Raw genomic sequence first — 15,359 nt, forward strand, 5'->3', positions numbered from 1 at the left:
ACGACCTTGGTATTTAAATTATTACGAGGGGTCGTATCACGACATCAACCCTTCTATCGTAAAACCAAACCCCAACACATACTTGTATTACATTAAATCGTTCATTCATTATTAACATGAACACCATGATGATGTTTATTGTTTCTATGTCTGAGTAAACCCTCCTAGTTCTTGAGGATATGGAGGAACTAGTATATGTATGAATCGAACTTCAACAAGTACATTATTTTCTTTATATGTTTGTGTTAGTTGTTCTTATGATGTTGCATGAAATCGACCTCACAACATTTACCTATATGGACTTGAAGTATGTTACTATCATTGTCATCGGAGATGAGGATATATTGCAGTGATAAAAGCTATCTCTCTCTCTTTTGCGGAACTACGATAAGGGGAATAAACGGAGATCTGAGAGTCTTAAGTTGTCCGTGAGGAGACCCTTAATCATCGTTGCCTTCACCCGTTAAGACCGTAAGAGTAGGGACGGTGGTGGCGTGCATGATACGGAGTTGTGGTTGTCTGCAAATATATTTATTTGGCTTCGCCCAAACATAAACATATATAAAGTGGATTAGTAATATGAACCTATAATTGTGCATTTTGAAGACATAGGTGTTCGATTATAGATCTTTTCGATAAGTAATAATGTCACACTCAACAAGGATTAGAAGGAATTGGTCTATAAAAATTAGTACGAAATCACTGTAAAAGCGGAAAAGATTATTTGAATGTTTGTTTGAATGATAGATCCTTAATTATAACAATAGTAAATTGTAACAAAAGCAAAAGATGCAGCAAGTAACCCAATCTTTAATTGTTTTAAGGTCAAGCCGGTGGTGTTTCTTATATGTTATATGGATCAAATCATTCTCGAGGATAACAAGTATTTCACCAAGTTTTTTCACCTTGCAATTAATTTAACTTTCATTGCCTTGATAATTGTTGTTTGGTGGAGCCTACACTTATGTATCGCCCTCAATTGAACAACATACACACTTATGATTATAATATCTACGCAAGCATCTACAAATATAACAAGAATAATTAAGATAAATTTAAATTTAATCATAAAATTGAAATTTAGGGTCCCATTAACTCTTCTTGCAACAGTTCATAAACTCTAGGCCCGGTAATATCTGCCATCCCGACCATCCATCATAAACAAAATAATCACATAATGCTCTTCGCCCTTTATAGGTGAAGTGTGCAGTCGGTGTTCACCCATCACCGCCAGAGAATTACACCACAACATAATCTTAAAGCATTAAACTCCATTCAATTTCACTTCCGCGTAACCGAGCTCTCGTGATGATCTTGTTGAGTATCAGTGGCAACTGTATGGGAGATAGACTCCCATTTTATTCAATAAATTTTATATGTATTTGTCTCTGATTTGAACAATTATTTGCCTTTCGGATCATTTGTTGTTGTATTAATTATTTGAATTTAAACATTTGTTGCAATGGAGATGATTGCTGTATTTGTATGATGCTAAAACATTAATAAGTTTGATTTGTATTGTGATTCTATTAAGTTTATATTTTTGAAAATCATGTTTTGGGATGGAGATGATTGCTGTATTTGTATGGAGCAGCTTTGGGATGCTTTTGCATGTGTTTTTTTCTTTTTGGTTTCAATATTTTTTTCATCGGTTTTCATTGGGTTGTCTTCTATTCTTTTTTTCTTCTTCTTCTTTTTTTCTTTATTCTTGTCAAATATATGTTGATTTTTTTATATACGCACTGAACATTTTTTAAGTACATGTTGAATATTTTATTCAAATACATGTCGAACATTTGTCAAATGCACAATGGACATTTTTTTAGATGGACGCTGAACATTTTCCAAATACACGATGGACATTTTTACGAATATATGTTGAACATTTGTCAAATGCACGTTGAACTTTTTTTGAATACACATTTAACATTTTCCATAATGACTTGAACAATTTTAAAAACACGTGAAACATTTTTTGTATGTGTTACTTTCATTTTTCTAAATGTTACAAACTTCTTTTTTAATGGTACGGAATATTTTTCCAAAATCATGAAACGCTTTTGTAGATTGAATATTTTTAATGCACAATGATTTTTTTAGAAATTATGAAAATTCCAAAGTAAACTAATATAAATATATTTAAAATATTTCAAGTATAAACAAAACAAAATAAAAAATGAACGAAAAACAAAGAGCGAAAGAAGCAAAGAAAACAAACCAACCTGTGTTCCCCACATTTGCTGTCGCCCGCACCACGCCCGCCTCCGCTGCCACCGCCGGTCCTCCAATCCCCTCCGCCCGGCCTAACATTCGCCGCCGCCGCCGCCTTCTCCTCCTCCTTCGACCGGCCCCCAGATTCGCCTCCGTCGTCCTGAAGGAGGGCCGCCGCCGCCGCCGGCTCCTTCTGCTCCTTTGCCGCCATTGAGAATTTGAGATCCAGGAGCCGGAGGGGACCTCACCAGCCCTATTCTACTTCTCCGCCGCCGCCGTTGGGAGGTGGTAGCCCGCCTCCTCTCCAAAAAATATTAGCCAGCTTCTCTCACTCAGATTTGTTATGGTTGTTCTATATAATAAATGGTGATTATATTTCTTGTTGATAACGTATTTCTAGTGGCACAGAATTGGTGGATATGAATTCTTGTAAAAGAAAACATGGGAATTGATAAGCACATTTGGATTTTGCCTTGTACTAGTTTGCTCATGAGGACTGATGATAATTTAAATTTGATGCCAAAGATGATGTGTTATGTATACATCACTTTGCACCTTGGTTCGTGGCTTGCATCTCATATCGATTAGAAGTTTTTCAACTAGTGCAACCTACCAAACAATATCTGCTAAATACATCATCTCTCTTACACCCTTAGTAGATAGAAACAACCAAACAACATCTCTGCTCAGCCTGCTCCAAAGCATATAGGCCACCAAACACACATCTGAGCTTATCTTTGCATCAACTCAGCCAGGATCCCAGCTACGATGCAGGCTGGAGTAATGTGAACAACCAGACACACCCTTATTTTTCTGTTCCACGGTGCTGGAATATAGCAGGGAGATGTTTAGACATTTGCATACTACTGTAGCTACTGAAACTTACAAAAGGTGCAGAAATTGCTGTCTATGACCGGCCCTATTTGTTGCTGATGCAGTTTTGCTGCTTGATTCCGGAGTTCGTACGTCTTTTCTAATGCCAAAAAATGCGTTATCTGCTTGTTTTGTCCAGTGTCGCAATGCAAACTATTTCTAAGTTGTCTGGTTGTTGCGTTGATGCACATAATTGTTGAGGAGAGTCATTTGCGGCATTTGGCTAAAATTGTATGGCGAGTTTTAGCAGTGTCATACTCGCTTTGTGTTTCATATATGCATATTGATATGTATTTCACCATGCTTTTGGTAATAAGCTAGCTTGAATTTTCAACCTTGCAGGCATCATACATATATTGATTTGTTTGTGGTCATTAGTCAATAGCCATACAGGGCTCCATATTTGAAAGGCCTGCCGCTTATTTCCTTCTTTACCAATTCTAAGAAGATAAACTCGAACATCTGTTAAACTTAACCTAAACTTCATGTTATTTTCCTGCAAATTATTTTAATCATAATCTCTATTCAGTTTGCCCTATTGTTTTTAAATGTGTCTGCAGAAGAATTTGGTATCTAGGTTTCCTCAAGAGACTAGATTGCTTACTATGGCTGAGGAAACCAAACCAAAGAAGCAAAAAGACGAGGAACACATTATAAACCGTCTCCCAGGAGAACTCATTGAGCGGATATTTGTGAAGCTTCCAGTGAGCACTTTGTTGAGGTGTACTGGTGTCTGCAAGGAATGGCACAAAATCATCCGAGATCCCCAGTTTGTCACCTCTCACCTCCAGAATGCGCCCCAATGTGCTTTCCTATTCTTTCCACAAGAGTCGATCTCAGGACAGCTCTATCCTGCTGATGCTATCCTGATTGATGAAACCTGGTCAGTCGACATGTGCAGTGCCAGTGGTTGGCCCTGGTGATTCCCTTTGTGGTTCATGCAACGGGCTTCTTTGCTTATACACAAAGTCATCAACACTCAAGATAGCTAACCTTGCAACGGGTGAATGTCTGCATCTTGATAAACCTGTAAAGAATTTAAGGGGTGATTACTTCTTCTTGTATAACTTTGGATTTCACCCAGTGACAAAAGAATACAAGATTATACACTTCCTTGGTGATTCTGTCGAGGGCCGCCCTCCCCATAATAATAGCAGATTCAGAGTTGTTCAAGTTTACACACTTGGTGATGACAAATGGAGAGATATTAAAACTCCAGAAGCCCTAAGTTTAAACTGTGTAAAAAACTCTGGAGCAGTTAATATTGGTGGAACAATGTACTGGCTAGCTGAAGACATGGTAGCTAGCTGGCAGCATGCAGTTATGACCTTTGATCTCAGTGAAGAAAGTTTTGCACGGATACAACTGCCAGCAACTGTACTCGAAGACTCTGCAGGTGATGGGCCTCGTCGGTACTGGGTTAGAGAGATTGATGGGAAGATATGTATAGCAACGGCTCAAACCTGTTCCTTTCAGCCCAGAAAGCTTGTTGGTAAGCTGCAAATTTGGACACTTGAGAACAAAACGGAGCAAAGGTGGAGCCAGAAGTACAATATTCAGTACTCACCTGATTACATTCCGGGTCCAAATTTGGTTCATAGGGATAAGATCATATTGCAACGTCGTGATCGTAACCTATATTCCTATGAGTTGCTTGGTGTCAACTCCAATACTAAATTGTGTAAGATGGCAAAGCTGTTAGATTTCAGGCCCCACAAGCCTGGCAACATGCAATCCTACATCTGTGTGAAATCACTCATACGCTTAGATGTATACAAGAAGGCTGGCATTGTTCGTAGGCCAAAACAGCGGGAAGTGTGGGAATTGAAGAAGTGGGAGGCGTGGGAGCACAAGCTCTCTGAGAATGAAAGAATATGGACCGATACTCATCAAGACGAGCATGAGGGAGCTGTATGTAGGCTGAATTCAAATTTAGCTTAATGAGAATTTGTTGGAAATATTTATAATTTCTGCATTGCTATTTGATAGGCACATGCACAATGCTATCGCACAATGATCAATGGTGTGCTGCCGCGTATATGGGATGACACGATTCAACTGGAAATAGGCATAAAAATCAATCAAATATTTCCGAACATTCCAGATCAGGTACTTCTTTATCTAAATGGAAGTCAGCATACCTTTTATTTTCATATTAAGTTTGAATGGTCGACAATCATCTGAAAAGTATAATATTTAATGTTCTTTAAGTGTACCCTTATTGTTGTTTCAACACATTTCTTGCATGAGATTCCAGCAGCCAAGGCCCCTCCGGCGGCTTAATTGTGTGGCACGGAAGCAGGATAGGGAAAATTTATTCGGTCGTGTGGAGAATTAGAACAATATTGCGAAGGTAATAGTGTTTCAAGTTTACAAGCCAGATCATATGCAACTGTTCCTTAAGACATGCCAAATTAATAAAGTTAACTTGTCTACAGGCTACGAGGGACGCAAGGCACAGTATCTTTAGCATGATGGTTAATGCTGTATTAAATCAGGTAAAGTTTTACATTTGCTCTAATTTATTCATGTTTTTCCTTTCTGCTGTAGCTCACTAGTTCTTGTCTCCTATATCTGTTTTAATCTCTTCCGCAATAAATAGACAAATTAGCTTCCTTTGAAATATAAGCGAAGTACCTGTATTATCTCCTTTCATACAAGTGAATGACTTCCCCTCTAATACAATTATTTTCCATCCCATATTTTAATGTATGCATACTTGTGTACTTTAGTTCCTTTTCCTTGCTGTGCAAGTTGTCTAGTTACTGTGTTCATTACGCTGTTAAGTAGCTAGCCCACAGTCAACATATTTTACATCAATAAGAAATATTTTTTATCGAGGTTAACATAGGCACCCTAAATTTGTGAACTGGGTTTGATTGCAAAATACTTTGCGTGTCGATTCCTTCCTTAACTTGTATTTTCAGATTTGCATAAATATAGGTCCTATCAAGCTATTGATTTTACCACCTTTGAATCGATGGTATTGTCTGCAGTTCCATTCTTGCACATTTGCTGGTGCACTAAGTGAATAATGATAAATTGGGCATAGCTGTGCATGGAATTAAAAGATACTTTGGTTGCTGTCAAGTAATGTAGTGGAGCGGTACTTACAATTGTTCAACATCCTACACCTTTATATAGCAGACATATTAGCACACGAAGAGTTAAGGAACATTCAGAATATGAAGCATGGATTGATTGGTAAACGTCAAAATTTCCATTCCCCATTTTCTGTTTTGAGCTTTGAATTTGAAATTTAACGGCATTGTAAAACAGTCCATGCACCTTTTTCTTTCGAGGAAAAGAAAACAATGATGCTATGCTCTCCTCAAATGTGAATTATACACTTCCCCTGACTTGTGATGAAAGTATATTGTCTTGTACTTGAACCCTACTCATGTTTCAGATTGGCGCGTCGAGTTCAGATGCTGGCATTTCTTCTCAGAATCGCAGCGAGGGCGATGATGTGAAGATTTGATACTTGAGAGCTTATCGTCGCATTCTTCTCCAGCTCGCTGGCTGTTGTTCAACTCTTGTTTGTTTGTACCCCGAGGGAACGCTTAGCTGTTTCACCTGTAAAACAGTGATATCTGCAGTACCATCTATGCGCTGTCATGTTTTTGTCCATTTGAATTCATGATATTTATGGCACTTAAACATATTGGTCAATTTGAGATGTCGAAGAATCTGCGGGGCAGCAAGACATTTGATCTGAAGATCAAACTAACTCCTGCCACCGAGTATGTATTGAAGATCTACAGAATACTTGGAAGTGCGAACCTTGTAGTTGCACTATAATCTTCTATCTATGGATGAAAGCAAAACCTTTCATATTGCCTCTCAAGTCTGAACTGACTGCTCAGGGCCGGTACAAATGGGTGAATGAGGACGCTCCCCAAGGACATTTGAATTTTTTTTCTTTTATTGCAAAATCAGCATCAAACAGCCCCACCTAAGATGGAAACCAAAGCAACTAAGACTGCTAACAAATTGGGGTTCCAAGAACAGCCAATACCCCTCACGAACGCATCTCCAAAGGAATTGCTGCGCCTGCGCTCGAAAGAAATTTGGCATGGGAAAACCAAGTATAAAAGGATTTGACTTGTGAAAAACCTAAAAACCGAAGGTGTCAGGTACCTTCGGCCTCTTTGAACTGAAGAAGACGAAAAAAGTCCCACGAGTGAAGGCGTATCCGTTCCGAACCTGGCCGCTGCACCACAGGCGCTTAAATACCGCACTCTCCCTATCTATGAAACGATGGCGTAATCTCATCTTTTATTTCTCTCATCTTGCGCCGGCGCGGAAGAGTTCATCTGAGTTCGCCCGTGAGTCTCCCCTCCCCTCCCCTAGCTCCGGATCTCGGTTTTCGCTCCCTCTACCTTTCTGTAATCGCGCTTCTTCTGCATCACGCGCCTTGATCCCGTAGGGAATTAATACAAGTCGTTAGGGTTTGCAACCTGCGAGGGAAAAACATCAATCCGTCGGAACCTGGCAGTACCATCTATGAAATTCAGTCGAGTACGAAATATTGGCGGCGGCCTATTACTAGGTAGCAGTACCATGTCTTTTATTTGTGTATATAATTAGACTAGATTCAAAGATTATGGATCATGGATTGCTTGACGAACCTCTTCGGTATAGTCATATAAAGTCATATAAAGAAGGATAATGTTGAGGGCATAGCGATTTCTTCAGCTCCTGTTTTGATCCCAAAATGTTTGAAAATTACGATGAATGATCTTTCTTTCATGTATTTTCTGCAGAGTTTATTCAGTCTCTGGGTTCGTTTGGCTTGCCAGTCCGTGAAATGGTTGATTGCCCAAGGATCTGGTAGCTCTCTCACTGTGGCTTCGACGCAAGTCGTGGCGATGAAGCCAACAAAGAAGAAACGCCTGACCTGGTTGCCGCAAGATATCATCGAACTGATACTTGTGAGGCTTCCGGTGAGCAACCTGCTGAGGTGCCGTGTTGTCTGCAAGCAGTGGGATGGCATCATTCGGGATCCGCAGTTCACCATGGCACACCTCCGGCACGCGCAGCGTCGCCCCCTTTTATTCTTCCAACAAGACGGGTCTTCAGGCAAGCTCTGCCCTAGCGAAGCAGTCCTCTTTGACGAGGCCTGGTCGCCATCGAAATGGGATGTGCCCGTGGTTGAGCCTGATGATTTCTTGTGCGGTTCGTGCAACGGTCTTCTTTGCTTGTACTCGAGCAAATCGACCATCAAGATTGCCAACCTCGCCACCGGTGAATGTATGCACCTCGCCAAACCCGTTAAGATGTACTCGACGGGTGATCACCCTTCGTTCTACAGCTTTGGTTTCAGCCCAGCTACAAATGAATACAAGGTCTTGCACTTTCTTCCGGGCAATGAGCACCACCATGTCGGTGGTTCCTTCAGTGTCATTCAAGTTTACACGCTGGGTGATGAGCAGTGGAGGGTTGTCAGAACTGAACAAGCTCTGAGCTTGTACTTTGTGAAACAAAGTGGAGTTGTCAATGTTGACGGAGCAATGTACTGGCTAACCCATGACAAAGAAAGCAGCTGGCGACGGGCCGTCGTATCCTTTGATCTCAGAGATGAATGTCTAAAATTAATACGGTTGCCCGAAGTTGATTTTGCGGATCCTGCATTTGGTAATCCGTTTCTTTACTGGATCACGGAGATAGATTCCAAGGTGTCTGTGGCTGCTGTTCAAGTCAGAAGAGATACCGGGCTTACAGGGAAGCTGCATATTTGGACACTTGACAACAAGACAGAGCAAAGCAGCTGGATCCAGACGTATAGTATTGAGTTATCAACACTTAAAGTTCTTGGACCACATTTCATCTACGGGGATAAGATTATCATGCATAGTGTTAACGGCGGCATATATTGCCATGAACTTACGAGCCAGCGCTTTACAATCGACGTAACCAAGTTAGGGAAGCTGTTACTTTTCAGCCCCCGCTGTGGCTACCGGAGTATTCAATCCTGTATGTATGTGAAGTCACTTGTGCGGTTGGATGCATACAAGAAGGCTGGTATCGTGCGCACGCCAAAGCGAAAAGAGGGTTGGAAATTGAAGAAGTGGGAGGCGTGGGAACACGACCGTTCTGAGATAGAAGAGCTGTGGAGATCCGCCCATCGGATTCAGCAAAGGATGCATGTATGATAGCTGCACTTCCCTTATTAACCTATATAGTACAGTAGTATATGTTTCATTACTGTTGAAGATTTGAGTGTGACACACTGTAATAACCCTTGTTGGCAGGAAATGGCACATGTGATCGGCGCAGCCATCAGTCTGAACTTGCCTGCACCACCAGATCAGGTAAACTTATCCTTCCGCGTCGAATTGAAATTTATCAAGATTTTTACACATTGGATCAACATTTTTCAGTTAATTTTGGAGTGAGGATTCTTAATTAGAACTGCCTGATGTGAGTGTAGCAGGATAGCCCCCACCGACGGCTTAATTGGGTGGAGCAGAGGCGGATGACGGACATGCTGGAGTCTCATGTTGATAGTTTGGATGCTCAATGGAAGGTATGGTGTGGAGGTCTTCTTTGAGCAGAATCGTTTGCTGTTTGTCTGATGTTGTGAAATTGACATATTATTTATAGGTCTTAGTCCAGGCAGCTGACGCCTTCAGTGTTGAGAGCAAGAAGATGATCCCAGCGGCAGACCAGGCAAAGGTTTGTGATGGCTCTACTAGCTTCCAGTTACTCTAGTAGCCTCCCTGTTGTTGTTACTTGTTTCCTTCCAGTTATAGTATTCAAATAAGTAAGTTAATGACTTGCTGTTCGGGTATATCAGTATGATGGGACTCACTTTTGTAACATGTGCTTTTCAGTTTAAATTTAATTAATAGATACATAGCACTGGTCTGCAGTCTGCTAAAAGTTTGAAGTAGATATTTTGATTCATCTTGGAAACATCGAAATTAGACACACATAAAGTTGAAGCCCTGCACCATATGTGTTAATTTACTTCAGCAAAGAGTAGGGACCTTCCTGGTTTTAGAACTATTTGAATACTATAAATCATGCCATTTTACAAGATTGTAGATCAGCATTTGCATACCTATTTTTTTTTAAAGATCTGTATGCTTTTTCTTAGAACAGTATCCTTTGTTTGGCAGCAGAGAAATGGAGAGGAGAGCGAGGCTGGGTCATCAAGGCCCAAGCGGAAGAGGAAGCCCAGCTCCAGATTTGATTCGTCGACGTGGACAACCTGATTCGGCAGCGCCGGCGGCCACCACCATATAAACAGAGAAGTATGAGAAATTATACTTAATTAGTAGAATGCCAGTGCGTTGTCACATGCATTTTTAAAATCTTGCTGGTTCATCATGACCATGTTTCACTAAAAGAATATGAGGTTTCCCAAAAAAAAGAAGCTTTATGGACAAAGGATATTCCTCATTCCAATTAATGTCACTAAATATCTGAGGTTTATGGATATATGATATTCCTCAGTCCTCATTCCAATCAAACCATGGGTAAGTGCAAAAAGTTAATGAATCTGAGTTGAGTGAAACAAGGAAGGATCAGATGAATGAACGAATGAATCACGCACATGTCGTTCATCAATTCTTCTCGACCTGAAAATGGAACCCAATATGTTGTTGTTGCAACATTGCATTGCTCCACGGGAACCGATCAGCCTCCTCGCTAGTGCCGGCTGCCGGCCTCAACATCTCCCGTGACATCTCTCCGCTAGCTCGGTGACGAAGCCATGTCCACCATGTTTCACTCCATCTTACATTACTCCTCATTATAACATAAGTACTACTATTGAAGCATGCATATCAGTAAAATATAGGAATGGATCTAGTAAAGCAATATCTACATAACAAAGTTTGTTTTGCAAAGGAACTTATATGCTTGCCTTCCCGAAACCAATTAAACAATCTGCCACATGCTGATCGAACCCTTTGGTCTATACACAAATTATAGTAATTAAAAAAAGTTGGGCGCGTCTCCCCAAATTTCCAAGGGGAAGTGACAAAAAACCACCGTCTTGTGCTTGTCCGCTTGATCGGTCCACCTCTCCACGTGTCACGATCTTACAACAGATGGATGGTTCCTGTGCGGCTGCTTGAGCGCGCTTGATAACGCGTGTGTGCACCGCTCAGCATTTGGGTAGAATTTTTTTGCCTACAGCAAAGTTCTCTGTGCCAATGTGAGTTAAATGTGCCTACATTTCCAGGGCTTTGTTACAAAAAGAGGACATTCTGATTATAAATGAAGTTGCTCATATAATATGTAGTAGTAGTTCCCCTGTATTGTCCAAAGTAAAAATTGTAGGCACATCAAGCTGCTGCAATTAAAAAGAGAAGTTGCTCACAGATCTTTATTTACTGGCCGCTACCCCAGATCTCACGCGCTCCTTTGACCTAGCCAGCCGCCCCTCCAAAAAGCTAGGGTACTCTGCCTCCCGCCGGCGCCGGCGCCGGTCCGTCCCGTCTTCGGTGGCCTTAGGGCCATGGAGGCGGAGTGGATCTCGCCCCTTGCCGGTGGGAGGGCTCTGTTTTTAGATCTTTTTTCGATCTTTGTTAGGATTTGCGTCCTACTCAGGAAGGCGAGACGGCGGCGGCTCCCTGAAGATGGAATAAAGGTCTCCCCGCCTAGCCCCCGTTCCGGTGATGTGTTCAGCATCATCGGTGGGCGTGTGGAGTTGTGTCTCCGGCTGATCTGTGCTTGGTGGATTTGCTTGGATCTGTTTGTCGTTCGTCTTCGTTCGTGTGTCTTCAGGTTGGATCCTTTTAATCTACACTCTTCATCTGCGGCGGTTGCTGTTCTGGTGCGTTGGTTCTATGGGGCCTTAGCACGACGACTTCCCGACTGTCTACTACAACAAGGTTTGCCCGGCTCCGATGAGGGAGGGGCGATGGCAGCGGTGCGCCTTCGGCTCGCTTCAGTGCTTGTAGTCGTCGCTAGGTGGTCTACGGATCTGGATGTAATTTTTATTATTTCTAGTATTCGTTGTACTACCATGATTGAAGATGAATAAATTGAAAGTTTTCCCCGCAAAAAAAAACTATTAATGAAACTACCTTTGTTTCATGCTGGTTATGCAAAAAAAAAAACTCTCCCTGGTGGTGCGTCTTATAAATCTTTTTGCTTACTAAAATTTTCCTTTTTGTTTTTGAAATTCCCAGATGTCTGGGCTTGACCTGAATATGCTCCCTGATGACTTGGCTAATTGTATTGTCTAAAAAAAACATATTCTATTGCCTGAACTTAACTGAAATGTTGCCTACCTCCACTATGTTTCTGCAAAAACATATTCTATTGACTGCGAAAACACATTGTATTTGCCAATACATATTCTATTGGCTGGACCTTACTATGTGGCCTAACAATTATTCAGAAAAATGTTCAACAGCAGAAGCGATAAACCAATCTTTTGACTGAACTTAACTGAAATTTAACGACACTAACAACAGCAGCAGGGGTTTGCAGAAAAAGAACTTGTGCTGGTACAAAAAATACTAGAGAGATCAACTTCATAACTCCCACTGGCAGCAAGAGATCAAGACTAAAAGAACACATCGCATTGCCTGCAAAAACATATTGCATTGCCTATAAAAGATGGCAGGTGCTTTGTGTGTTTTCCGTCAGTTGATATAAAATGTAGGCAAGTACTGAAACACATTGTTGCCTCCTCTAGAAAAGAGGCCTGAAAATCCACAGTTGTTGCCTAGCTATCGGAGTTGTTCACTAGTAGAAAAAGGGTCTAATGTAAGACACATTAGTGTGGGTTTGAAGTTGGCCCGGCACTAAAGGCACCATATGCATTAGTACCGGTTCGTGTTGAGCCTTTAGTACCGGTTCGTGCCACGAACCGGTACTAAAGGGGTAGTGGCAAGCTGGCGTCAGGCCGGGTCCCCACGAGCCCCTTTAGTACCGGTTTGTGACACAAACCGGTACTAAAGGTCTAACATATAGTACCGGTTCGTGCCACGAACCCACACTAAAGGGGGCAATTTTCAAACTCTACCCCCCCCTCCCCCCGCGTGTATCGCCATTTCAGTTTTGCAAAAATCAAAAGAAAATGATAAAAACTTCAAAAAATAAAATCCTTCGAGAAGTAGTTATATTACTACATCTACTAGTTAGGAAAATTTGAAAACTTAAATTTGGACATGTTTTGCAAAAAGTGTAGGGAAAATGTAAAACGGCTATAACTTTTGCATATGATGTCGGAAAAAAACGTATAATATATCAAAAAATTCAGCACAAAAATCCGCATCCGATGGAGACTGCCTACGGCCTGTTTGCAATTTTTTAGAATCCTCAAATTCCAATAGAAAAAAAGATATGGTCAAATTTTATTTTTTTAAAAAAAATTTGGTTAAATCTGGTCAAACTACTTATTCAAGAAATATTAATGTTACTAAATAATTATTCAAGAATATTAGTGTTACTAAATAATTATTTCAATTTTTTGAATTTTGGTCAAATCTGGTCAAACTATGGTCAAACCGTGGTCAAACTTATTCAAGAAATATTAGTGTTACTAAATAATTACTGTTTTTTAAATAATAGTTTCAAACTCAAACGGTGAAACATGTGACCTAATGCTCAAGCTAAACTGCTGAGGGTTAATAGGATTGACAGCTTACATTTGTCAGAAAAACAATAAGTGCAGACTTGGAATGTAGGGGGAATAAAACTCCGAAGTTAAGCGTGCTCAGGCTGGAGGAGTGAGAGGATGGGTGATCGGCCGGGAAGTTAGGCGATTTGGAATGAGTGATCCACACTTGAGCGGTAAAGAGAGGTGATTAGAGACTAAATCATCAAATAATTCAGAAAAATTAAAAATAAAAAAAAATTCCAAAATTTTCAAAAAAAAAACCTTTAGTACCGAGCTCACACCACGTGGTGGCACTTTAGCGCCGGTTCGTGCCAAACCGGTGCCGGTTATGGAACCGGCACTAAAGGCCCTTACGAACCGGTTTTAAAGCTCCGTTTTCTACTAGTGGTTTTACATCTTCTATTTGCCTATAAACACTGCATGTTATTGCCTACATCCCTGGGATCGGATAGGAAGGCGATAGGAATTGTTGCTTACCACCCAAAATCCAATCGGCTATGATCTACTGTGCCCCCTCCCCATCGACATGACTCTGCGTGTTGCACCTCTAAAAAATCCACTCCTAATCCAAAACGAAGGGCGTGTGGATTTGTGTGTCGGAGACAAATGTAAGCCCTCTAGCTGTAGATTGCTGCTGGAATTTGAGTTTTTGCTTAAGGGGGCGCAAATCGGGGAGGAGGAGGAATCCTAATTCTCCTCCACCTCCTTGTGGTGACCGGATTGGCGGAGGATTCCTCCCCAATTCGGTTTGGCCTCTTGCACCTTTCCTTCTTCCCTGTGTGTGTGCGCGCGCGCATCCATCTCCTCCAAAGCACATCAAATCTTGGAGGTCCTCTCCACATAGCTCCACGCTCTCTCGGTCTAAAGATTTAGAATCCCAATTAGATAAACTCCAAATTAGACAATAAGCGCCGCTAGCTTTCTCTCTTTCTAGTTTTTTTGGTGTTCATATTCTTGGACATCGGATCTTTGTTGGATTACTTCTTTGGAACGCATGTATACCTCGGTGGGATCGTCTACTCCAGCTCTCGTTTCAGAGAAATTTTTTGTTTTTGCACCGGGCGGTATAACCTAGTTGTGGGAATCATCATGCTTCACCAACTTCTTAACCACTTCCGCTACTCTACTCGTTTGTGAGTTTGATCGTTACTGTCCTCTTGATATTGTTCCTAGGTGTGATCATGTAGCATAATTTTTTGTTGTTGCGTATAGCATGTTCCCCTACAATGGTATCATGAGCATATCTATGAGTAGATGTAGGTACAATTAGAGCATATGGTGATATGCCGCATTGTGTGGGAAGTGGTTAGGGAGCTCTAATTACCGGACGTTCATGTTGTAACCCTTATTTAGCGCAGTTTTGATCTCAATGGCATGGAAGAACTTTGTTACAACGGTCTGAATTTATGAGGTACTTTTATGCTCCTCGTGATTATGTTGTTCGCTAACCGAAGTTATGCTTCAGATTCTTTCGGTTCAACCATAATTGAGAATGCTAAATTTTACGATGAAGAGGGCTTGTAGATTTGATCTACACGGGGTCATGCATAATGATGAAGTTTAGTCTTCAGTATATCCTAAGACACCCTGCATGTTTATTAAACAACAACGTGAAGTGCGTGCTTATGGTTTCGTAGGAAAATAAAAAATATTCCACTTAGCTGTAGCAGCCATGGTAATTAGCAAAGCG

The 15,359-nt window shown here is 41.1% G+C and overlaps 1 protein-coding gene and 1 pseudogene across 4 annotated transcripts; both read left to right on the forward strand.

Moving 5' to 3' along the window:
- Positions 1-2,203: 2,203 nt before the first annotated feature.
- LOC147971900 (putative F-box/LRR-repeat/kelch-repeat protein At1g11620) lies at positions 2,204-6,925 on the forward strand (annotated as a pseudogene). The gene is made up of 5 exons (XR_015604908.1): positions 2,204-4,995; positions 5,074-5,193; positions 5,342-5,437; positions 5,523-5,582; positions 6,494-6,925. The product of XR_015604908.1 is annotated as a putative F-box/LRR-repeat/kelch-repeat protein At1g11620 (transcript).
- Positions 6,926-7,062: 137 nt separating this feature from the next.
- LOC147971901 (putative F-box protein At3g23260) lies at positions 7,063-10,524 on the forward strand. 3 transcript variants are annotated; one of them, XM_087526416.1, is made up of 6 exons: positions 7,063-7,412; positions 7,851-9,233; positions 9,339-9,398; positions 9,518-9,613; positions 9,691-9,762; positions 10,209-10,524. In XM_087526416.1, exons 2-6 carry the CDS (start codon positions 7,956-7,958, stop codon positions 10,302-10,304), a joined length of 1,602 nt encoding a protein of 533 aa, XP_087382542.1. In that variant the 5' UTR covers positions 7,063-7,412; positions 7,851-7,955; the 3' UTR covers positions 10,305-10,524. The 3 variants fall into 3 exon arrangements, with proteins under 3 accessions (XP_087382542.1, XP_087382543.1, XP_087382544.1); XM_087526417.1 differs by having other exon boundaries at positions 10,212-10,524; XM_087526418.1 differs by having other exon boundaries at positions 9,521-9,613.
- Positions 10,525-15,359: the final 4,835 nt, after the last annotated feature.

The sequence above is a fragment of the Triticum urartu genome, chromosome 5A (genome assembly GCF_056163025.1).
Source record: "Triticum urartu cultivar PI428250 chromosome 5A, HENAU_Tu73, whole genome shotgun sequence".
Classification (NCBI taxonomy): Eukaryota; Viridiplantae; Streptophyta; class Magnoliopsida; order Poales; family Poaceae; genus Triticum; species Triticum urartu.

Bases quoted from the DNA above. Each gene is read 5' to 3' on its own strand.
- LOC147971901 (XM_087526416.1), top strand. From the start codon at position 7,956: ATGAAGCCAACAAAGAAGAAACGCCTGACCTGGTTGCCGCAAGATATC. The intron at 9,614-9,690 runs GTATGGTGTGGA...TATTATTTATAG, and splicing joins GTTTGGATGCTCAATGGAAG to GTCTTAGTCCAGGCAGCTGA. The intron at 9,763-10,208 runs GTTTGTGATGGC...TTTGTTTGGCAG, and splicing joins CAGCGGCAGACCAGGCAAAG to CAGAGAAATGGAGAGGAGAG.